General features: G+C 37.5%; 1 protein-coding gene across 4 annotated transcripts in view; it reads left to right on the top strand.

Moving 5' to 3' along the window:
• The window catches only part of FYB1 (FYN binding protein 1), a 222,865-nt gene that overhangs the window by 60,888 nt on the left and 135,659 nt on the right, over positions 1-26,318 (top strand). For 3 of the 4 annotated variants that reach the window (XM_007487422.3, XM_007487427.2, XM_007487421.2), the window contains 2 exons: positions 23,396-23,469; positions 24,972-25,097. In XM_007487422.3, coding sequence (XP_007487484.2) covers positions 25,095-25,097 — 3 coding nt within the window. In that variant the 5' untranslated portion in view covers positions 23,396-23,469; positions 24,972-25,094. Of the gene's footprint in view, positions 1-15,970; positions 16,109-23,395; positions 23,470-24,971; positions 25,098-26,318 lie in introns of those variants that run through there. The other variant, XM_007487426.3, reaches the window with a different exon arrangement.

The raw sequence follows: 26,318 nt of genomic DNA, 5'->3' as shown, positions 1-26,318 counted from the left end.
TTGTACCACAATGTATCAGTCTCTGTGTACAATGTTCTCCTGGTTCTGCTCCTGTCACACTGCATCAATTCCTGGAGGGCATTCCAGTTCACATGTGTTTTTATCAGAAAAATAATAATACCTAGGAAGAACAGATATCAAATGCTCTGCAGAATATTTGAATGAATTATCATTTTTCCATTTATCATGAAAATAGATTTTTAATAATATATGATTCATATCCTGTTCTGAAAGCTTTGCCTATTTTATGTAAATCCATATGTCCATCTGTATCTTAAATGAATGAATGTTTTTAAATATCATATTAAATTTTTTTTTAATTAAAAAAATTTTGAATCCAAGGCAGAAGGCAAGAGTTTAAGAGTAGTAAGGGCTAGGCAATGGGGGGTAAAAGACTTTCCCAAAGTCACACAGCTTGGAAGTGTCTGAGGCCAGATTTGAGCCCAAGTTTTCCCTAGTTCAGGGCTGTTACTCTTTCACTGAACCACCTAACTGTTTCCTATCTTATTTATTCTTAGTTCTTATATATATTTCTCACTGTGAAGCTGTATTTCACAGTTTTTCAAAATACAATCAATATTTTATGCTTCTATAATTTTCTCCTTGATGATCTGCTAACCCAAGGATATCAACATGACCAAGTAATGAAGGAAATAGACAAATTACTTAATCTGTCTTAGATTTAATTCATTTGAACTTGGTTCAACAAACATTTATTTTTAAAATTTATTTTAAAAACACTCCACTAGGTGCTAGAGATTCAAAGAAAAAATGGGACAATTCCCTGCCCTCAAGAAATTTATGTTCAAGTCATTTCAAAACATTCCCTCATTATGATAATATAATCATCCAGAAAACCAATGCTCATCAGCCAGAAGAAATTGAAGTGCAACTTCAATTTGAACCAAGAACTACAGCCCTTTGAAATTCTTTTTTTGCCATTATATATCTTAATTTCAAGCTCTTAATTTACTACAAAGGACATTGAGAAATGACAACAAGCAAGCTGATTGTGTATGTACCTTCGCCTCTGATTCAGGACTTGAAATTGATTCTATACCAAGGGATGATGAACTGAACTAGGGCCAGGTTAGGTTTGGAAGGTTTGGTTATTTATTTACTCCTAGGGTTAGTTATGAGAAAATCTTGTTCTCTGTTACAGCTACATGCTTTGTGGTTCTGTTAGCAGAATCATCTAAACCAAATAGATACTTTCTAGTTCCTTTTCCCCTCTTCATTCTTGCCTAATATCCTGAGCACATAAAAAAAGCATTTTTTTCTCCTTTTTTTAAACTGAATTTGCTTTTCAAATTCGGCATAGGGAAGGAGCCACTAAACTCTTCCCCGAACAAGCCTTTTCCTGAAGTAAGATTTTGATATTTCCTTGTGCACAGAATGTAGAAGAAGAACAGCTAAATTAAGGTGGACCATTATCCTGGCCCCAGGAAGAGGACACCAAGTGTAGTTTTATACCTGGCTAGTAACAGAGCAGCACTGGACTATTTTGCAGGATGCATATAATTTCCATGTTGTGTTCTTCCTTGAAAATGTAGCTGAAATTCCAAAGAAAGGAAAAGTGTACAAAGCACAACTACCTGGATGCCATTATTCATTTATAGATACAAGAAAATAAAATTATCCACATAAAGAAAGTAGGACTAATTATATTGTTATATAGTATTCCATGGAAAGGATTTATTCCAACGCCTTAACACAGGACTCTCCATCCCTTTGGTTAAAAAAAATAAAAGGATCTGCTTTTTTTTATTCCCTTAAAGTTTCAGAGGCCATGACTTAATGGAAAGAGCAGGGGATTTGGAGTTAGTGATCAAATCGAGGATTTGTTACTAATGGGTTCTTGTGCAAGTCATTTCTTCTCAATTCTCTGTGGACCTCAGTTTTTTTTTTTTGTTGTTGTTAAAATGGTTAGGGGTCACATTTGAAGCCAGGTCCTCTCACCTCCAAGCCTGGCAATCTATCCACTGTCCTACCTATCTCTTCCTAAAATTTTTCACTTAAAAAGCTCCTTTTTTCTTTTCTTCCAGTAGCCCCTGCCATTAAAAGCCTAGAAAAGAATTTATAATACAGGCACAAGTAAAAATTTTTCAATGTTTTCATGTTCCTCCTCCGAGTGACTCAGGAAAAAGGCCAGATACATGTGTATATACAAACACAGGTGAGTATTTGATCCAGCTGGAGAGCATTCAGCCCCCCTGGACCAACATTGTGATGGTGGTCTATAGCCCACATGTGTGTCTATGCATGCACATACATATACACACATGTGTACATACATACACATAAATGTAGTGATTTGATTTCTAAATATCAGACCTCTTTTGAAACAGGCATTTAAGTTTAAAGCATTTGTGCATCCTGATTCCTTTCTCCCTGTTACCTGTTGGGGGAAGGAGCATTTTTTTCCTAATGTAATTTTGGACATGTTTCCTATTTAGTGTTAACATAATAGTTGATGTCGAAGTAGTGTTTTGAAAGTGCTTTTTTGTACATTAGCCCACTTGAACCTCATACAGCCTTGTGAGGTAAGTACCCACTGGCATTAGTCTCATTTTATATGAGGACCATGGAGGAACAGCTGGTAAGAGCCAGAAGAACATGAATCCAGAACTTCCTGAGATAAAGTCTAATACTATCTGTTAGGCTATGCTGCCTCGCCAAAATTAATACCTAACCAAATGAATAAGTAAATAAATAACTGAATGATTTCATTCTAGCCACTATAAACACTCTACAAATAAGAAGGGAAGTGCAGTAAATTCAGAGCAGCTAGATGGCACAGTGAATAGAGAGAGTGCTGGTACTGGAGTCAGGAAAATGTGGGATCAAATCCCATCTCACACATTGACTATTTGTGTGACCCTGGGTAAGTCACTTAAACCTGTGTGCCTCAGTTTCCTCATCTATAAAAATGAGCCAGAGAAGAAAATGGCAAACCATTCCAGTATCTCTACCAGGAAAACCCCAAATAGGGTCACAAAGAATCAGGCACGACTGAAATAACTGAACAACAACAAAAGCATACAAAGAATAGTAGATCAGAAACAAGTCTGTTTGAAAAATTAAATGTCCATGAAATTTTGATTTCTCTGTTTCAGTGTATGAGCTCAGCTGAGCTTCCTTTATTGCCATTTTCTTTGGTTTGTTTATGAACCTTTAGTCAGTAGGCATTTAGATGGTCTCTTCCTGAGGCTTTGGGACTTATTTAAAAAAAACAAACAGGGGGCAGTTGGGTAGCTCAGTGGATGGAGAGCCAGGCCTAGGTTCAAATCTGACCCCAGACACTTCCCATCTATGAGACCCTGGGCAAGTCACTTAACCCCCATTGCCTAGCCCTTGCCACTCTTCTGCCTTGGAACCAATGCACAGTATTGATTCCAAGATGGAAGGTAAGAAGAAAAGAAAAGAAAAGAAAAGAAAAGAAAAGAAAAGAAAAGAAAAGAAAAGAAAAGAAAAGAAAAGAAAAGAAAAGAAAAGAAAAGAAAAGAAAAGAAAAGAAGAGAAGAAAAGGGAAAAGAAACAAAAAAACTTAGTTAGAGTGACATCTAGTGGCAAATGGGGTTTAGATGATTTTTGAGTTAAAAGAGCCCTTAGAGATTATTCTTTCATATTACGGATGAGGAAAAACTGAAGGCAAGAAAGGCCTTACCCAACTCAAGCTGACATCCTACATAAGTAAAACTGGCAGAGTTGGGGATAGAACCCAGGCTTCTGACTTCAATTCCAGGGCTCTCCCACCCACACCATACCCATGGCTCAAGTTTTCCTAAACTGTCTGCCTCTTCTACATACTGTTAAGTAAGGGTTCTAGGAGAAGATTCCAGTCTTAGATATACTTTCCCATTATAAATTAAAACTGAAATTATTCCCTCCAAGCTTGCCAATGGCTTCTTAATGTCTATTCATAAGCCTTTTTTTTTTTTGTCTTCTTTGGCTTTGACCTTTCTGCAGCTTTTGATGTTAAAACTCCCTATTCCTGGATAAACTTTTCTCCTTTGACTTTTTTTTTTGACAATGGTTATCTCTGCCTCTTAGAATAATTGGCATCTTTCAAGAATCAGCTCAGATAACATCTTCTATCAGCACAAATTGTCAATGCTGTATCCCTTTTCTTCTTCTTTTAAAAATTCTATTTATTTATTTATTTTTATTTTAATAACAAATTTCCACATAAGTTTTCTGAAGTCATATGATCCATTTTGTCTCCTTTCCTTAATCTCTTCCCCCCCCCCTCCCAAGGCTGAGAAGGAATCCAATCTGGGTTATATATATGTATTATCATGCAAAACATGTTTCTATATTATTAATTTTTATGAATAATAAACAGGTAATAAATCATATGTTTTTATCTGCATTCCTACTCCAACAGTTCTTTTCTCTGGAGATAGATAGCGTTCTTTCTCATAAGTCTTTCAGAATTGTCCTGGATATTGCATTAGTAGCTAAGTCCATCACATTTGACTGTTTCACAATTTTGTAGTTACTATGTATAATGTTCTCTTGGTTCTCCAGTGTTCACATTGGTCTTTCCAGCTCTTTCTGAAATCATCCCGTTTATCATTCCTTATAGCAAAACATTATTCCATCACCATCACATACCACATTTTGTTCAATCATTCCCCAATTACTGGACATCTTTTCATCTCCAATTTTTTGCCACCACAAAAAGAGCAGCTATAAATATTTTTGTACAAACATGTCCTTTCCCATTTTTAAAAATCTTTTTGAGATACAGATGTAGTAGTAGAATTACTGGATTTTACCACATTCTCTCCAACATTTCCCTTTACTGTCATATTGGCCAATCTGCTAGATGTAAAGTGATATCTCAGAGTTGTTTTAATTTGCATTTCTCTAATGAGGAAGGATTTAGAACATTTTTTCATGATTATTGATGGTTTTGATTTCTTCATCTGAAAAGCGCCTATTCATATCTTTTGGCTATTTATCAATTAGGGAATGACTTTGATTCTAATAAATTTGGCTTTGTTCTCTACCTATTTGAGAAATAAGACCTTTATCAGAGAAATTTATTACAAAATTTTTTCCCAGTTTGTTGTTTCCTTTTTAATATTGGTTGCATTGGTTTTGTTTGTACAAAACCTTTTAAATTTAATGTCATCAAAATTATTCATTTTACATCTTGTAATATTCTCTGTCTCTTGTTTGGTCATAAATTCTTCCCTTCTCCATAGATCTGACAGGTAAATATTCTATGTTCCCCTAATTTACTTATAATTCCACTATTTATGTTTAAATAATATACCCATTTTGAACTTATTTTAGTAAAGGGTGTAAGATATTGATCTAAACCTAATTTTTGTCATATTGTTTGCCAATTTTCCCAGAAGTTTTTGTCAAATAGTGATTTCTCATCCCCAAAACAGGGTTCTTTGGGTTTATCAAACACTAGATTGCTGAGGTCATTTACTCCTAATCTATTCCATTGATCCACCCTTCTATTTCTTAACCAGTACCAGATTGTTTTGATGATCACTGCTTTATGGTACAGTTCAAGATCTGGTGCTACTTGGCTTCCTTCCTTCACATTTCTTTTTTTATTAGTTCCCTTGATATTCTTGACCTTTTATTCTTCCAGATGAATTTTGTAATTTTTTTCTATTTCTATAAAGTAATTTTTTTGTAGTTTGATTGATATGGCAATAAGCAAATTAATTTAGGTAGGATTGCAATTTTTATTATATTAGCTTGGCTACCCACAAATAATTATTGTTTTTCCAATTGTTTAGATCTAACTTTATTGGTGTGAAAAGTGTTTTGTAATTGGGTTCACATAATTCCTATGTTTGTCTTGGCAAATAGATTTCCAAATATTTTATATTGTCTAGAGTGTTTTTAAATGAAGTTTCTCTTTCTAACTCTTGTTGCTAAAGCTTTCTTGAAAATATATAGAAATATTGGTGATTTATGTGGATGCCTTCTCCCTTTTCAAATTATTTTATATTTACTTACCCACTTATATGCTATATTCTCTAATAGGAGGCAAACTCTTTGAGGGTACAAACTATTTTCCCCCTATCTTTCTATCTCTAGTGTCTAACATAGCTCCTGGCATATAACAAGCATTCAATAAACATTTGTTGATTGACTACTTGAATGAAGAATTCGGTTTCTTCATCTTGACACTAGAGAAAATCAATGAAAATAACTGGTAGAAGTTGAAGAGGGGATAATTTGGGTTTTCTGTAAGAAAAAAATGTCATGTAATTAAAATGATTCCAAGTTGAATGACAAGTAAGTTCTTAATTACTGGAGGTCCTTAAGCAAAAGTGATATGACTGCTTGTTCAGGATACTGTGGAAGGAAATGTTGGTCAGGCTGAGATGAGATCTTGATTGAGATCTCTAGCTCCGAGATTCTTTTTGGGTGGGGTTTTATATGAACAACATGGAGAATATACCCAAGCCACCTAGAAGCAGATAGTGGCATAGTAGATAGAGTTTTGGGTCTAGAGTCAGGAAGTCCTGAGTTGAAGCCCAGACTTAGACACTCACTAATCATGTGACCCTGAGCAAGTTATTTCACCTCTATTTGCTTCAGTTTTCTGGACTGTAAAATGGGGATCATAATATCATCTATGTCCCAGAGTTGTTACAAGGATCAAATGAGATGATATTTATAAAGCACTTAGTACAGTTCCTGGCACATAGTAGACACTTAATAAATGTTTATTTCCTTCCTTTCCTCCAGGCAAGAAGCAACACAATTCTGAAAGTAGAATGGACTAATTTCCAGGGGATTTCAAAGAAAAGATACCTAAAGAATGGGAGAGAAACATAGATGGTACCATTATTTCTCTTCTCCCATCTAAAAAAAGATCTAACTGTAATGTCAACTTAGTATTATCAGATGAGAGATCTAGCATTAGATGAAAACTCAAACATTTAATATTTGATATTTAACATGAATATTTAATATCTATCTTTAATAAAATGAGGAATCTGAAGCCCAGGGTCAGGATTCAAACCCAGGTCTTCTGATTCCAAATCCAGAGCTCTCTCTATTGCACCAAGGTTCTTTGTCACAAAATATCTTTATGAAAATGGTCTATGAACTATTCATATCAAGGGTATTCTTCATGAAAACATGAGAAAGGAACATGAAGTTTGTTTTTTTTTTGCAAATGATGCATCAGTCGGTTAATAAAAATTTATTAAGCACCTGGAGTAGCAAGGTGGTGAAGTGTGCCTGGAGTCAGGAAAATCTGAGGTCAATTCTGGCCTCAGACATTTACTGTGTGATCCTGAGCAAAACACTTAACCCTGATGGCCTCAGTTTCCTCATCTGTAAAATGAGCTGGAAAAGGAAATGGCAAATAATTCCAGTATCTTTGCCAAGAAAACCCCAAATGGGGGCATGACAAGTAGGATACAACTGAATAACAAGCACCTACTGTGTGTCAGTTGAATGCTAGGGATACAAAGAAATGCAAAAATAAAATCGTTTATGTCACAAGGGCCACATTATTTGCTGAAAATTCAGCTGAAAGCTGAAGAGGGCACACGTGTTCCTGCTTCATATACTATTTGTTGACTAAACACAAAAAACACTTAACTGAACAAAGTGTTCCTTGTGAACAAACTAACATTAGTGAACAAACTAACTTTAAAGGCTTTCCATGAGGTCGATGAGGATATGATTGGGGATAGAGACTCTAAATGATCACTCTACTGCAAACATCAATAATATGGAAATAGGTTTTGATCAAGGACACATGTAAAACCCAGTGGAATTGAGCTTTGGCTATGGGAGGGAGAGGGAGGAAGGGAAGAAAGAACATGATTCTTGTAACCAAGGAAAAATATTCTAAATTGACTAATTAAACAAAATTCTCAAAAAAAAAAAAAGAAGAAGAAGAAGAAGAGCCTTTTCTCATCACATCACTGGAACCAAGCCTGGTCATTAAATAAATTTTATAACATTAAAAAAAAAAGGCTTTCCATGAGATTGAACTATCTCCTGAAACAGAAAGCCAACCTTTTGACTATAACATTTTCCCAGTGAAACACTTTGTTTATGAATCATGGGATACTGTAATCTTTAAAGAATCAAAATTATAGTCCATCCAAAAAGCAATGGATTTAAATAGTTTATAGCATATTACCAATAATTTGCAAATAAGAAAGGTGTACAAGATCTCATCAGAAAAATATGCCTTGAAAAGGAAGTGGGATCATCATGAAAGAAGAACAGAGAGCATATGTGTTGTGCTCACATCCTCACAACCTTAAGGGTCCAAAGGAAGGACACCAATAGATCCCTTATGGTGGCCATTGATGGAAAGAAGGAAGGAAAAATGGAAGGAAGGAAGGGAGAGAAGGAAGGAGGAAAGGAAGAAAGGAAGGAAGGGACTGACTAAGCACCTACTGGGTACAAATATTATATCATGATCCTCACAACCCTGAGAGGTAGGTGCTATTATTATATTATCTCCATTTTATATTTGACAAAATTGAGGCAAACACATTAAGTGATGTGAATCTATTTCCCCATATTTTAAATTTATAGGTGAAAATACTCTGATGTTACATATACAAAAGAATGATGCTTTGGAAAGGAGAGAGAGTATTGTTAAGAATTTTCAATCCTTTGTTTCAATTCCCATTTTGATCAGAAAGTATGAAATTTCCAACTAGAGAATTGAGAGCTCCGTGTGCCTTTAGAGTATAGAAGGAGAAAACACTGCAAGTATGGCTAAGACTTTTAAAGACTGCTAATATGAGGAGTTTTTATTAGCTGTTTTCTAAAGTTCCTACAGAACTAAATTTATGATTCTGTAATTTTATCATTCAAGTAACTTTAGATAAAAAAAGTTTGGCTCAAAGACATTGATCACTGATCTTTTGAAAGAACTATGTTAAACTTCCCTTATTTATTACTTCTTTAAAATGGTCTTTGAACACTGAAGATTTTAAAAACAGAAAATATCCTTCCATGCACACAAATATATATATATATATATATACATATATATTTAAATTTTATTTAATTAAATTAGAATATGTTTCTATGGTTACATGGTTCATGTTCTTTTCCTCCCCTCCTCCCTTTTCCCTCCTGAAGCCAATGAGCAACTCCACTGGGTTCTACACATATCATTGATCAAGACCTATTTCCATGTTATTGATATTTGCACTAGGGTGATTGTTTAGAGTCTACATCCCCAATCATATCCCCATCGAACCATGTGTTCAATCATATGTTTTTCTTCTACATTTCTACTCCATAGTTCTTTCTCTAGAACACACAATTATTTTTAAGAGTACATGGATAGTTATCATTTGCTCTTATTATCAGTTTCTGCTCAGTGCTCTAGTTGTCAACTTTCTGCTTATTGATAAGAATAGGACCTAAAATAAAAAGTAAAAAATAAAAATTTAAAAGCATTCAAAACTATTTGGTACTCTCTCTCCCTTACATAGCATCATTTATTTGAATGTATATTATATCAAAGTATCTTCATCTAGAAGTCCATAGTGTGAGGAAATGAGTGATATTTCCCCTTTGATATGTTATAAACAATTCCTCTTGTTCTAGCCACTTTGAAAAGATCATTTTATTTTCATTTTTTTTATATTAATATAAGGTTGCTTTGGATATTCTCCAGATTGAAAAGTGTCATAACAAGCCCTTTCCTTTTTTTTCTTTATAATGATTTGTTCAATCATTGTCTGAATTATGCACTGTGGCTAATAATAGCCAATTGTCAGTCTTGCTGATAATTTAATTCTTCATAATATCAAGAAGGCAACAAAGGCAACTACTGTTCTAGAAGTGAGTCTCATCATGAATGAGGAACTGACTGGCAAGTAGAAATAGTGGAAACTTTGGAAGGAAGTTTGAAGGAGGGGAATGCCAAGCATAGTCTGACATCTGCTGTAGACTTTTGAAAAACATATTTCAGAGAATTTAGAGAAAGGATTGGGACAGAGAGATGGTACAGTGGATAGAATGCCTAATCTGGCACCGGGAAAACTCCTCTTCCTGAGCTCAAATCAAGACTCAGACACTTGCTAGCTGTGTGATCCTGAGCAAATCACTTCACTGTTAGCCTCAATTTCTCATCTGTAAGATGAGCTGGATAAGGAAATAGCAAACCACTCCAGTATCTTTGCCCAAAAAAACCCAAATGAGAATATGAAGAGTTGAAAAGGACTGAATAAAATCAAAGAAAAAAGATGCATAGGATCAGAAAACCTATATTGAGGCAAAATGAGCATTAAAAAAGGGAGAGAATATGAGGATAAATAAATGATGTTATAGTGGTAATGGAAAACAAAACTATTCATCTCTTAGCTTGGTTCTCTTTTCCCTGCCAGGTGAAATCTTTAGTGGGGCAACAGAAAAAAAATAACAATGTCCATTTGAAACACAAAATAAATAGTAGATGGTAAGAGAGCATCTCACTTCCTCATCATGTGTTCAGGTTGTAGGATCTAGATAAGCTGTGTCCCTGGTTAGTGAAAAGATTTTCACATGTGATTACTGAGCTACTATTAGTGGTCTTTTTTTTTTTTTAATTCTGACCTTGCTTAGAATCAATTCTAAGACAGAAGAGTGGCAAGGGATAGGCCAGGTTAAGTGACTTGCTCAGGGTTACACAGCTAGAAAGCATCTGAGGCCAAATTTGAATACAGGTCCTCCTAACTCCAGGCTCAGTGTTTTATTTACTGTGCTACCCAGTTGCCCATCAATGTTCTTAAAAAAAAAATATGGAGAACAATGCAAGTGTGAACAGCCTGGAAGTGTGGGGTCAGTTGTTATTTTTTTTACATTATTTTATTTGGTCATTTTCAAACATTATTCATTAGAAACAAAGATCACTTTTTTTTTCCCTCCCCCCCTTCCTCCACCCCTCCCATTGGCGATGGCGATTCCTCTGGGTATCACATACTTCCTCAACCCGAGCCCATTTCCATGCTATTGGTTTCCATAGTAGGGTCTTCATTCAGAGTCTCTTCTCAGTCATATCCCCTCAACCCCTGTAGTCAAGCTGTTGTCCTTCCTCGGTGTTTTTACTCCCACAGTTTGTCCTCTGCTTGTGGATAGTGTTTTTTCTCCTTGGTCCCTGCAGGCTGTTCAGTGACAATGCATTGCCACTAATGGAGAAGTCCATCACCTTCAATTGTATCACAGTGTATCAGTCTCTGTGTACAATGTTCTCCTGGTTCTGCTCCTCTCACTCTGCATCACTTCCTGGAGGTTGTTCCAGTCCCCATGGAATTCCTCCAGTTCATTATTCCTTTGAGCACAATAGTATTCCATCACCAACATATGCCAGTTGTTATTTTTTTTAAAGCAAAGTTGGATTCTTCCAACTACAGACTGATAAGCTTGACTTTAATTCATTGTTAAATTCTAGATTGTATATTAAATATCCCATTAAAATCTAGCCCATTTACTTTCTGATATCTCATCATAATGCAGAGGAGATCGTGGGTTTTCAAACACTCAGCTAATGGAAGACAAACTCTTGCAGGTCATAGCAAATGGCAAGGTTTTGAATATGGACCTGGAAGTGGACTTTGTGTCTTGTCCAAGGTCAAGCCCACTTGTTTGGAGAATCTTAGCACGTCAATCAAATGATGCCCAATTTTTCATCATTTCTCTGAAAATCCCAAACCCTCTACAAGCTGGTAGAAAGGAATGACTAACTTTCAGTGAGACACAGATGTTTATGAATCCTTAGAAAAGGAGGAAGAAATGTTCAATAACAGCCAGCATGGATTTATCATGAATAAATCCCACCAGAACAGTGTAATTTCCTTTCACAATAAGATTAGAAGGGAACAATGTTGAAGAGACCTAGATTTGGATTCAGGAATACCTGAGTTTGAATCTTGTCCTTGACAATTACTTTGTGACTGTTGGCAAATCACAACCTCTTTGGGCCTCAGTCTTCTAATTTGTAAAAGGGGGATAGTAATAACTATGATACCTGCTTTACTGGGTTATCATAAGGCTCAGTGGTGTAACTGAAGGAGTTAGGTGGCATGGTGGCTATAGTCCTGGATTTGGAATCAGGAAAACCTGAGTTCAAATCGCACCTCAGGTATTTGCTAGTTATATGAACCTGGGCAAGTCATTTAACTTGTGTCAGCCTTAGTTTCTTCAACTGCAAATGGATATAATAGTAGCATTTGAAGAGTTGTTGTCAGAATCAAATGAAATAATATATTTATAGCACTTTGCAAATCTTAAAGTGCTATGTAAATGTTAGGTACTACTATAATTAATATAAGCAAATAATTACTCTAAAGCATGATCATTAAAGTGCTAAATAAAATCAACTATCGTTATTGTTTTTCTCAGTGTTATGATATAGCACAGAGAGCATTGAAACTGGAATTAGCAGACCTGATTTCTAATCCCAAATTTGATACCTGCTATGTGACCATGGATAAATTCCTTTAACTCTCTGAATCTCCTTCTTCTCATCTGTAAAATACTTTTTGAGTGCCTTAATATGTCCATGATCTCACTGAGATGGATGTTTTTCTGATGGTGCCAAAAACAACTTAACCACATCTCCCCTTGCAATTTTCTGTGAAATTCTTCCCTATGTCCTTCTAGGAATCCTCCAGAAAAAGTTCAAGCAACTTGGTGAGGGCTTTCCTCCTCCTTTTCCCACTTCTCTGCCATCATTACTATAAAAATGTAACTGGGGTACACAGAACTTGGGGGGCACTTTGCGTTTTGTTTTGTGGGTTTCAATGCCAAATAATTCATCATCCAGTAGCAAGCCTGCTTGTAATTGAAGATTCTCTCTGTTTTAGGATAGCTGGGTCTTTCAAAAATGGGATCCATGTGCAAAGTTTATCTAGTCTGCTTTTATCTATAAGGCTTGTACTCCTCTGGCATTTCTATAAGATCTAGGACCTTCATGCTGTGACAATGTATCTGAGTAGGATTTTTGTTCAGACTATAATATACTAATAATTCTTTTACTACTAACCTAATAGGGCTATAGTGTAAATGGGAGATGGTATAATACTGAGACTTAAATAGAGAAATTATATCATATATTTGGGTTTTAGCAACATTGAAAAAGTATCTCAGGTCATCCTCAAAGCTATGATGGTTATGAGCTTATTGATCTTAGAGGTAGGTGAATTTGGAACTAGTTTGACAACTGGATTCAAATTGTATTAATTCATGGAACCATGTCAACCCAGAGAAAAGTCAATTATATTATTTTTCTCCCAAGAAAACTGAGGAAAAACCTTTTATGTGGTGGTCATTGCAAATTTCTTTCTTTTCCCCTTTTTTTAAAGCCCTTACTTTTTGTCTTAGAATCAATACTGTGTATTGGTTAAGTGGGGGTTAAATGATTGCCCAGGGTCACACAACTGGGGAATGTCTGAGGTTAGATTTTAATTTGGGACCTCCCATCTCTAGGCCTGGCTCTCAATCCATTGAGCCACCCAGCTGCCCCCTTCTTTTCCCTTTTGAAAAATGGGATAACATTTTCCTTTCTCTAATGCATGATCAAAGACCTTCAATGGCTACCCCCCTTATCTAAAGTTCAAATCCCTTTGTCCAGCCTTTAAGGCCCTCCATTCATGTTCTTAGTAGAAGTTGCCTTTCCTGTCCTAATCTCAACAATCCTTCTCAAGACATCTATATTCCAGTCCAACAGGACTTCCGGCCATCCTAGGAATGCCATCTCCTTTCCCTTCTCTCGCTTTTATCATAGAGTGTAAGCTCCTGGGAGGCAGAGACTGTTGCTTTTGTTTGTTTCATCTTTGTGTGCACATCCTAGTCTAGCACTTTTTATGAATACTAGTTGAAATGGAATGAATTCATACAGAAAAACTCATTCGTAATAATTTCTCTACATGTTGATAATACAACATAGGAACAAAAAATGATCATATAATCTTAGGCTGCATTAATAGAAGCTTGGTGCCCAGAATTTGTGGCCATGATCTCATTATAGTTGACCCTATGTGGTTCTGTATTCAACTGGTATTTCCTACCTTCTTCAAACACAATGGTCCAATCCAAACTATGTACAGAATAGGTTAATTAGGATGATAAAAGGGCTCAGGGCTCGAAACCAGGGCTCTGAGGAATTTAGCCTGGAAAAGTGAAGGTCTCTTTTGGATGTGCGTGGTATGGAAGAGAAATAGGATTTATTTTTCTTGACCCTCGAGGGAAGAAGAGGACCATCAGGCAGGGGCTGCAAAAAGCTGCCTATTCTCTTGTTAGAACATACTATTTTTCTACAGTTAGAGCTGTCCCAAAAAGGACTAGGCTGCTTTGAGAAGGTAATGACTGCTCAGTCACTTGAGATCAAAGGAAGCCTGGGGTGCTAGAGAAAGGATTTCTGCTCAGGTATGGTCTGATCTAGGTGACCTTGGAGAGCTCTTGGGGCTTAAAGCTTCTGTTATACAGTTACCCCAATCAGAATGCCCATTTCAAAGGAGCTAGATAATTGCCCCTCCAAGCTCTGGACTACGCGCACTTACCACCACCACCCATTTCACCTTATAGTAGGATAATAATTCATGGAGTAGCCATTAAATAATTAATAAACTAAGTATGTTCCAATAGGGACAGAGAACTTCCTAAGGGATGTTCTACTCCCTGCCAGGATCAGATCTACCAGATATATACAAGATAAGAGGCTGGACTTGATACTTCTCTCTCTAAAGTCCCTTCTAGGTCGAAGATTATAACTGTGAATCTGACCCATTCCCCTTCTCATAGTCTCTACCATCCTTGAGATTCTATGAGCTTCCATAGAGTTCATGGTGAAGATATTACAGGGAAGCACAAATTGGAAGAGAAATCCTTTGAAAAACCGGAAAGCTTGAAACAGATTTATGGGGGAGTGGGGTGAGGGGGTGTAGCTAGGTAGCCCAGTGGATAAAGCACCAGGCTTGTAGTTGAGAGGACCTGGGTTTACATCTGGTCTCAGACACTTGCTAGCTGTGTGATCCTGATCTAGTCACTCAACCCCATTTGCCTAGCCCTTTCCACACTTCTGCCTTCTCATTGATACAAAGACATACATTAAGGGTTTAAGGAAAAAAGCAAAGAACGAAACTTAAACCTCTGCTTCCAATAAGCCCCAAATGCTGCGAACCAGCCTCTGCCAAACTTGTTAGTCCCTCTGGTTATGTTTGCTCATCACCTGCAAAAGATTATCATCAATCAAGCATGAACATCAACAAAAATATATCTGAGGAGCTAAAATAAAGAATAAAAGAAAGTAAAAGACATTCTTGTCATGAGAAGATGTCAGAGTAAAACAAAAATGTACTCCTTCCTGCTTCACCAGACTGTTCATTCCTAGTAGTCATGATTGCCCCCTCTGTCATTGTCAAAGCAGACAAAGCACTTTAGAATGCAAAGAAAATCTTTGCCAGAAAAGTGGGTCTTGGCATAAACAACAGGATGTTTTCAGGTAAATCCTGGAAATTGAAAAAGAAGATATAAATGGGAAAAGGTGACCCCAAAGGGAAAGAATCTCAGGTTACAAAGGCGAGGGAGCACTGAGCTCTGCTCATTTGGCAGATGGTTTCGTTGCGACATGCATGTTTATATCTACGTATATGTATGTGTAAATGCATCTATGTGGATATGTGTCCAATGGAAAGGAGAAAAAATGGAAAATATGTAAAGTGAGTGCCCTGCTAAAGCCCCTAGCTGCACAACACTAAGCTCATTTTCTTCAGAGTCCAAAAGAGGAAGAAAAGGAGGGGGAAGGAAAGGCCACACAAGCAACCCCTTATTCCACAAAGTCTTGTTCTGTAATATTTCCATCTCTTTCCTCTTGTTCCTTTCTTTCAAGTCTCTGGCTTGTGCTGGCCTCAGGTCAGCTGAGGGTCCCTCCCTGCTGAGCAGCTGCTGTCATTTTTAATTAGGTAGCAGGTGGCTGGCACTTCAAAGCAGCTTTGCTCACAGTTATTTGCACAGGCCAGGAAGGGAGCTCTGGCCAACCTGCCTGGAGGGCCAGCCTCCTGAGGCGGGATTTGGCCCAGAGACTCTCAGTTCCATGACTCTGGCTGAGTGCTGGAAGAGAGAAAGGATGGAAGGCAGGAAGGAGAGGAGCCCACCCCAGGTGTGTGTAATAGTTGGGGGGAGAGGGCGAATGTGTTTAGAAAAGAAGGGGGGCTTAAATCTTGGCTTTCCTTGCTCGTAAAGTCCCCTTGAGGAGCTTGTGATTTGGCTTGGAGTTAGATTAGACCTGCCTCAGACACTTATTTTGTGATCCAGGACAAGTCACAGAACCTCTCTGGATTACAGTCTACTCCCCCATACACAGATGGAGGGGCTTGCCAGCCCTGAATCTGTGATCCTCTGTCATTTCCTAACATCATGGATTAGATCTGGAGTTTGGTGTACTCTAAACAAGAGGGATATTGCATTGATGACTGATTCTGCTGCTTTTGTGGGCTAGGGAAAGTGGAACAGCTTAAGAGGAAGTTCATGTTCAACTATCTTTTTCTTTAGGGGAGAGGGAGCAGAGTGAACAGGTGAAAGGAATCAGGAACTTATACTTTCTTGTGGGTGGGGAATCAGGGTGGGGTAGAGAGGGAGAGGAAGAGGGCAAACTCAAGGCCTGAGAACCAGGAAGACCAAGTATGACAAATGAGTTGTTGATAAGGTCTTTGTGAAAACAGTGAAGTTTCCCTTACCTATAGTTGGTGCAAGTAATTTGCTGATTATCCTTGTGCTTCTCTGAGAATTCCTTGGGCTACCTTCCTCTGCCACTTTGGGTGTTTGCCCAGACACTGAAGACTAAGCCCCAAAAAAGTGCTTTTGTTCTTTTAAGATAGGTTTTTTGGTTGCTTGTTCTCAAATTTGGAATTGGTGTAGGGAACTCTTAAAGAAGAAATCAATGAAGATCGACAAGTGTTCTCTAGCTTCTCAAGGCATTGATAGGCTGCCCAAGTTCTCTTTTCGAGGTCACACTTCAAGCCAGACCTTCCTGTCTTTGACACTATCCTATACCACCCAACCTTATAAGGACCTTATAAGAAACAAGACATCTATAAAAATTGTAATTGGGAATGAAATCCACTATTGTTAAAACATCATTTTATAATCTAAAACCAGCCCAAAGCTATTAGTAACTATTTAAATCCCCCTGTACACACTACATGATTGCAGGAATTGGAAGGTGTCAAAGTCACCCTTTTTAGCTTGATACCTTAATTAGATGAGGAAACATTAATCAAAAGACCCTTGAACTAAAGTTTTTTTTTTTAATATTTTATGATCTATTCTAATTGGCTGAGGAATTTTGTTCTGCCATTGGACCCTGCCCTTAGTTACCTGAAATGGAGAGCTTTTCCAAAAATTGGAGCATATTGCTTTTTCATATTGGAGCATATCCCAGCAAAGAGATTGCCTAAGGTGGGAAGAATTCCTTACTTCAGCCAGGTTTCTTTTCTTCCCCAACCCTTCACTTGACTGGAGAAGGTTTTTGCCTGCTTTGAATGCTCTAAAGAACATTAGACCTCCCTATCTTCTCTATGTCCTAGCATTGTACTCCAGGACAGCAATGCTCCTGTCATCCCATCAGGATCCTAAATGGAAGTCCCAAATCAGCAGTCAGCTGTGTGTGTATCATTAAAAGCCCAGGACAATCTAGACTCATAGCCCTAGATAAAGTCTAGCAAAGAAACAACCAATGAATAAAGGGAACTTCTTGAGAACTCCATGAATGAAAAAAAAAAAGACTTGGAAACCAGGAACTGAGTTTCCCTTGGCCACATGTGCTCTCTTAAGCATGAGCCCACTTTCCTCAGGACTCTCTCTCTATATATATATAGTGGGAGAATGTCAGAGATTTGGGGGAGGGAATGTTTTATACCAACTCTTCTTGTTTTATTCATTTAGAAACTACCCCTTTCTAAGAGCTACTTAAAGCTGGCCAATTACATAATTATGGATTGAATAAATGGGGAGAAGAACATAGATGTTCGCCTGAACCAGTGGCATCAGAGAAAGCCACCTCATTTATTTCCCTTCTGGAATGCCCAGGAAATCCTTTAATTGTATAGCCAGCAGAGCCCTGGGAACTTGACTCATCTATGGAAATGGGAGTTAGGATAAGGATATTTCAGCTTGTATGAGCTAGAAAGAATCAAGAATAGGTAGAACACACTACAGAAATTTGTAGTAAAGGTTTATTTTATTTTACTTCTAGTGTGTTTTCTAGTGTGCTTTCTCTAATACCTAAGTCCTTTGACATTCTTTGGTAATTTAATTGGGATAGATACTTATTCAAAGTAGATTAGATCGATTGCCATCTTAATTATATTGGTTCTGTATACCCATGAACAGTTAATATTGCTCCAAATGTTTAAATCTGACTTTATTTATATAAAATTTTTTATAATGTAGTTCTTGGGTTTGTTTTGGCATGTGTATACCCCCTGGGAATTTTATTCAATCTATGGTTATTTTAAATGGGCTATCTCTTCCTATCTCCTTTTGCTGAACATTGTGATATAGAGAAATGTTGGTGATTTATGTGGGATTATTTTATATCCTGCTACCTTGCTAAAATTATTGATAGTTTCAACTAACTAATCAAGAAAAGTCTTTGTAGAATGGTGGCAATCCTAATGTTCCAAGCCACTCAGGAAGTTGAGAGGACACATAACATAATGTTCAATCTGGTTATTGCAAAATATCTATGTGTTGGTTGTTTTTTGTTTGTTTTTTAATGGGAACCCATTATCCAGGGTTTACCAGTTGCTAGATAGACTGTCTTGCTTTTTCTATTTTCTTGAAACTAAGGCAGGATGTAGGGACTTCTACAATTCAGGAAAGCCCAAATTCCCAGGTGCCTACATCAAGATGAGGGGTCAATCTGAAGGTGCCAGCTGACATCAATAAAGGTACTCTGCTTTAGGCACCAGGACCAATGCATGAAGAGGAACCCAACTCTCGGAAGTTCAGCACATCAGTAATACTAGAGATGTTTTTCTCATCTCAACACCTCAGAACTTCAAGAGGCACTTAACATTGCAGTGGAATCTTTTCCCACATAGTGGTTTGATAAAGAAGATGGTCTCCATTTTAATACCACATTGAATGAAGGTGATGGGGGCAATGTTCACAGTGGCCTCTTCCTTCATTTGCTTGGGACCCTGCCCAGTAACTTTATCAACATTTGACTTTGGAACTTGTTCCTGTACCAAGAGCTCTATGTGTGGTGAGATCAGTTCCCACATCCTGTTGTAGTAGACAAGCCATGGCAGAAGCAGTAGAGGGGGGAGGGGGATAGAGGTTGGTGTTTCCCCCCAACCACAACCACCCAACCAACTGGAATCTCCTGACTGGACCCCTGAGCCCATTTAGTTCTTATGAAAGACCAGTCACCAGGGTTTAATAACCCATGGGGAAAAGAAGGAAAATGTTCATCCAGGCTCTAACCTATGAGATCCTCTATGGGAAGCATCTGCAAATCAACAGCTTCCTTACTCAACTCATAGTGTGTGTATTGTAATAGGCTGTGAAGGTTACCCAGAACTTTTAGTGCCTGCCCTCAAGGAATTTACAGTCTACTTGGGGAGAGAGCATATACACATATATTACAGTTCAAGATAGTACACGATTCAGCAAAAACTATAACGAATGGTATTAGCAGCAATATAGAAGATTGAAGAATTCTTGCTTTCTTTTATCATCCATGTTATAATTTTCTAGAGAGAAATGATGTGAGCATTAATGAATGTCTCTAGTGCTCTATCACAGTGAAGGAAATGGTACCTGGTAAGAAAGGCTACTACTCCTAGCCACCCTCCACTGGTATTATATTTAAAAAAGAAAACAGAACGAATATACTTTTCTTTCAGCAAAAGTCCTGTACTTAAGAATCTAAGGAGGAGCAGCTATGAGGTTCAGTGGATAGAGAGCCAGGCCTAGAGACAATAGGTTTGAGGTTCATATCTGGCCTCAGATGCTTCCTAGATATGTGACCAGTGCCAAGTTACTTAACCCCAATTTCGAACTGATATACTAAGTGTCAATCCTAAGATAGAAGATAAGGGTTTAAAAAAAGTCTCAGATTTGAGTTATAATTCTTCAACTATTTGTATGCCCTTGTACCAGTCCTCTCTTTGTGACTCAGTTTCCCCATATGTAAAACTAAGGAGTGAAAACTAATTTAAAAACTGTCACATCTCGCTAACAACCCAGGATTTAATTAATGGTAATCAAACTGCTAAATGCTAAAATCTTAGTTCTTCAAGAGGATCTTAATTTTAAAATTTGAGTTAGAAGAAACCTGAAGTCATTGAAGTCATTACACCTAAATAAAAACCCTTTCTCCTATGTGCCTGAAAAGTGACCATCCAACTTTTATTTGATCTTAAGTTGAGAGAAACCTTTAACTCCTGAGGCAGCCCATTCCTTATTTGGACAGCTCCAGTGACTAGAAGTCATTCCTTTCATCCAGCTTAACTAATGTTGTCTGCAACTTCTACCTCATGGTTTCAGGCTTCTGCTAAGGATAACAAGTTGAATACCTCTTCCACTTGACAGCCTTGCAAATATCTGAACAGAGCCAGCATAGAAAGTTACTTCACCTCTCAGTTGGCTTCCATACCTTAAAAAATGGCCTTTCAGTGGAAAGAACACTAGATTTAAAGTGACAAGACAGATGCAAATCCCATTCCGGCCACTTGCTAACAGTGTGACTTTGGGAGTCATTGTCACAACTCCCAAATCAATTGTCCTCCCCTCAAAGGTCAAGCAGAACTAAACTAGTTCCTCTTTGGGACAGTCCTTTCAATGCTTACAGATAGCTATCATCTCCCCCAAAGCATTTTCTTCTTCAGGTTAAACATTCTGAGTTCCTTTTAACCTCTGGCAACCCAGATAAGTTTAATGCTGTCCTTCTGAAAATGTGGCACTGAGAATAGAACAGGATGCTGCTTTTCATAATATCCAAATTGTTAATGAGTGTTTTTTTTTTAATCTTAGCAAGGGCTAGGCAATGAAGGTTAAGTGATTTGCCCAGGGTTACATAGTTAGGAAGTGTCTGAGGTCAGATTTGAACACAGGACCTCCTGTGTCTCTGCTTGGATCTCTATCCATTGGGTCTCCTAGCTGCCCCTGAATTCTTAAAATATATTATCACACTATTGACTTAAAATATTAAGTTCATCAAAACTTCAAATCTCAATCAAACTAATTGCTAGCTATCTAGACCTCCTTGACTTGTAGCTGTAAAATTTATTTTTATAAACTAAAGTGTAAGTTTTTACAATTTTTTTAAAAAAATAGCATCCTTTTCAGTTTAGCCCAATATTCCAGACTTTCAAAAATCTAAGGACTCTGTCATCTATATGTTAGCTATACCTCTCATCTTTGTTCCATATGCAATTTTTATAGCTATCTATGGCTATATATCTATGCCTTTATCCATATGGTAACAAAATATCAATAGCCAAAAAACAAGATAATTTCTCCAATGCATTCTACTAGATTTGCTTCCAAATTGACATTGAATGATAATCCCTCTTTAAATTCAGTTATTCAATTCATTCTGTAGCCACCTAAATTTACTTTCTCCTAACCTCTACCCTTCCACTTTATCCAAAAGAGCAGCAATGAAAAGGAACAATTCTATCTCACTTACATCTGTACCCTTTTCATCACTCATATAATACGTATCCCGGTTAAGATGCTATTTTCTAATTAACATTGTTCTTTTCAAGTGGTGTCCCAACTTCCACAACCTCATCTCTCCAATGCATCATCCATAGAGCTAGCAAACTGATACTCCCAAAGCCAATATCTGACCATGTCATTCCCCTCCTGAAGCCTCAGTGGCTTCAGGAATGGTGGCACATGCCTCAAGTCCCACCTACCAGAAAAATATAGACTGGACAATCTCTTGAACTTGGTAGGTCTGAGCGGCAGTGGGCTATACAGATCAGGTGGCCAACATCAATACGGTGAGCCTTCAAATGCCTAAGGAGGGATGAACTAGCCCAGGTCAGAGCACCTGGATATGGCCCATGAAGAGGCTCTGCAATTTCAGCTCGCAAGAGATGGGGAATGAAGCTTCAGTGGTCCCTCTAGAATAAAATACAAGTTTCTATATTTTGTATATAAAACTTTAGCCTGTCTTTCCAAACTTATAGCCCATCACTCCCATTCATGTGCTCTATAGCTTTTAGCCAAAATGACCTTGTCATTCTTCCTCTGTTCCCCAAGGAAACATTTTACCACCTCCTGCCCTTAAAGCATTGCAGAAACTCTTTCCCCATCCTTCCCCCCCAAGTATGGAACTGACTCTCTCTCTCTCTCTCACTCAGTCTATCCAGTCTATCTCTCTCTCTCAAATTGCCCTTGACTTCTGTCTTAGAATCAATACTTAGTATTGATTCCAAGGCAGAAATATAAGGGCTAGGCAGTTGGTGTTAAGTGACTTGTTCCAGGGTCACAAGTGACAACCAGCCTGAGGCCAGATTTTGAACCAAGTGCCTTCCTACTCTAGGCTTGGTTCTCAGTCTCAGAGCCACCTAGATGCCTCTGGGATATTCTCTTTTCTTACCTCTGTCTTTGCAACCCCTGGGTCCTTCCTCTGTAAAGCTTTTTTCTGATCCCCACTAACCTTCCCAGTTTGTGTTCTCTTCCAACTCCAAAACTCTACCATATAGATTTATTCAAGTGCAAGCTGTATCCTCTAATAGAACATAAGCTCCAAGAGGACAAGGAATGTTTCACGTTTGTTTTTCTATTTCCAGCTTCTCTAACATAGTAGGAACATAACAAGTGCTCACTGAATTGAATGTCTATACCAGCCCTTTCTAGGCCTCTTAAAGAGATTTGTGATTTAAAAAGAAATTTTTTTGGTGGGAAATTTTTATGGGAAATTTCTGGTATGAGAACTCGTTTCATGAGGTAGACAGACTGTACTCTTTCTTTTTTTTTTTTAAATATATTTTATTTGATCATTTCCAAGCATTATTCGTTAAAGACATAGATCATTTTCTTTTCCTCCTCCCCCCCACCCCCCATAGCCGACGCGTAAGTCCACTGGGCATTAGATGTTTTCATGATTTGAACCCATTGCTTTGTTGATAGTATTTGCATTAGAGTGTGTACTCTTTCTTATTGGTTAAGTCCTAAAGCGTTGCACAGGGCACACAAAATTGAGTGAGTTTACCCAGGGCACACAGCTAGTTTAGCAGGCAGCATCTGAACTCTGATTTTTGCCAGGCTCAAAACTTTTCAACATCAGTTGCTTCTACCTAAAGGAATTTTTAAAAAGTGGTCATTCCTCTCCCTGTGTTAAATATTGAAATCCAAAGAGACTTTATACCAGGGATTCTAAAATCTTTTTTGTGTCTAAACCATTTTTGTTTCATTCCTTTGACAGGCTGGTGAAAACTATGGAGGCCTTCTCAGAATTCTGTGTTGTTGCTCTCATTTGTAATTGAATTTCAGTTAAAGGTTAGTGAAAATAAAGATTTCACTTTTTTCCCCCTTCTTTTTTCCCAGCTCCCTCCATTAGCCTGTTAACTCTCAGAAATGTGGAGTTCATTGTCTTTGGATTCACCCAGGATTTTCAGTCTGACTTCCTGTCACACTTGGGTAGTTCCTTCCTTGCTTCTTCACTCTTCGCTGGTGCTCCCCATCTTCCCATAGGTGCCTAGTATAGCTGGACTTTTGTTACAACATCTCCGGGGATGATCAGGTCCTTAATGAGTCTCTATTATGCTAGTGGGACAAAGAGCCTGAAATGACACAATTTCTAAAAAGTGATAGGAGAGGAAGTGGAATCACCAGCTGATGATTGGGTGGGGGAACAAAAAGAAAAGAAACCTAGAGGCACACACTAGCAGCATCTCTTATGCACCCTTATTGTTGAGGAAACTCAGGTGTGACCATGCCAACTGGTGTATTTTCATTTCCTCCATCAGGCATACCCACAAGGCTGCCTGTGGCACATTGCCATGGTTGGTACCCAAGGACCCGTGGTGGGTCTCATGACTTTTTTGGTGTTAATGATCTTAATTAGTTTCTTTTGGCATGTGAGAGAAATTCAGATCTACTTTCTCTAGCTACTTTTTCATGGGGAAAAGATCTATGGCAATGATAATTCTTCCCAGTTTGAAACTGGTCAGTGTCAAAAAGCAAACTTACTTTTATATGACCCATGTTCTTTAGACTTTAGATGCTTCCCTTTTGTGTGTGATCTTGTTACATGGGGTCAATTAAAGTCATTTTCTTTTTGTTTCCCGAGGCTTTATTCAGAAAAGGATAAGAATTTAATCTGGCATGAAATGACTCCCTAGGTTTGTTTTCCACTGTCAAATTTATACTCACTTTCTGCAGGGGATAAAATAAGAACCCAGGTAATTGGTCAATTTTTACAACATTTTTAAAGGAAGGCTTATGGCTTACCACAAATTAGCACTTCATGTGACATGAAATCAAGCTATTAAGATACATGTTTTTAGGTTTATTAACACAGACTCATGAAACATTTTGCTTTCTTTTTTAGAGCATTTATGATAAAGAATGAACATTTCTATAAGATACATAGTTCTAAAATGTCATCACTTGACCTAGTTTTTTTTGTTTTGTTTTGTTTTGTTTTTTTGGTGCTAGCTAATAGCCTTTCCTATAATCCTTTATTTGTCAGTTCTGTAGTGCAGTTGCTCCTCATGCAACTAATCCATTATTGTTTGCTTCTTGGTAAATTCTTTGCTCCCAGTTTAGTAAGGAGTAAGGAGTAGCTCACTACTCAAGGGATTCTGAAAGCCCAAGTTAGTATGTTTGGCATAAGAAAACATAAAAACGCCATTTCTGGCTCCAAAACTATGGTGCATGCTATTATTATTCATATGAAAATGAAACCCTGTCTGCTTACAGATAGAAGTCATGAAATATGGGCACATGGGGGTCTGGTCTATCCTTAAATGCTACTTATCACTCTTCTCTTTAAATAGGGATTTCCTTCATGTGGATTGCTAAAATCAAAAAGATATTCTGGAGCTGTTGATTGGACTTTCAGAGGACGCATCAAAAATTTTTTTTCTGGTGACAATCCTTTCCCGGAGGCTCTTCCAGCCATGGTAAGGTTCTACCCAGGGAATAGGTTCCCTATTATTCTCAGCTTTTTACTTCACACAGATCAAAATCTTTGGGGAAAGGAAGCAACTTGATGGATCAGTGGATTGAGAGCCACACCTAGAGATAGGAAGTCCTGGGTTCAAAATTTGGACTCTGACACTTCCTACTTTGCTGGGCAGGTCACTTAACCCCCATTGCCTGTGTCTCTTATCACTCTTCTGCCTTGGAACCAATACACAATATTCATTCTAAGTTGGAAGGAAGGTAAGGATTTTAAAAAATCTTTGGGGAAAGAGTTTAAATGAGGGATCAAGGAACTAACTTTCATTTTCTTAAGGAAGAGCATAAAATCTCATCTCCATGTGTGTCTACAAAGCGATAACTGTGGGTATTTCAGCGCTGGGGGAAATAAGAAGAATCATTATAGATAATCCTAGGAAAGAAATTTATAAATAATTTGGGATGAAAGTACTTTTATTTTAACCTGAAAACATGAATTTTAAAAAAAGCAGTAAGTTCTTTAGATGGTAGAATATTTCCTCATAAAAATAAATGGAAGCATTATCTTCAAAGACTATTAAAACTAAATAGGACCTTAGGGAGTAGAATATCAATTTAGTCTTACAGTGAAATGAGGACAAATCCTAATACTGAAGATCTCTTCTCGTTTTGCTTTCCTGTAATTGTATCATTAGGCAGAAATTCAGTTGTCATTATAACTGTTGATATCTGGCTAGAATATTTTTGAACATAACACTTGGAAAAATGAGGAAAACAGATTTATATAGTAATAAATAGTTGTAAATTTTATTTTTATTGATGTGTGGTTGATATGTTCAATCTCCCTCTTCTAAGGTGTGTATCCTTCCAGGAGTTCTCCATAGAAATGAGGTACCTTGCCCTACCTAACCTTTCTGAATCTCTTCAATGCTTGAGAAGTATTAGGGGTCGCAATCAGACCTGTGTTCTCATTGGTATACAATCCCTTTTTCCTACAGGAACTTTCTCTACCTCTGTAGTTCTCTGCCTTCTCTTCAACATCTAGAACAATGAGAGGCTCTCACCTGGGTTTCTCCAACTAGTAGATGTCTAAGGCAAGGCTTGAACCCAGGCCTTCCTCACTTTGAGGCTACCTCATTATATATTGATCTTGAAGCTTTTAAAAAATATTTCATAATATAAAGTGATTCAATTGAGGTAAGAATCCCAAACCAAACATAATG

Source organism: Monodelphis domestica, chromosome 3 (genome assembly GCF_027887165.1).
Source record: "Monodelphis domestica isolate mMonDom1 chromosome 3, mMonDom1.pri, whole genome shotgun sequence".
Lineage (NCBI taxonomy): Eukaryota > Metazoa > Chordata > Mammalia > Didelphimorphia > Didelphidae > Monodelphis > Monodelphis domestica.
The sequence above is the reverse complement of the archived record's forward strand: the minus strand, read 5'-3'. Positions and strand labels throughout refer to the sequence as shown.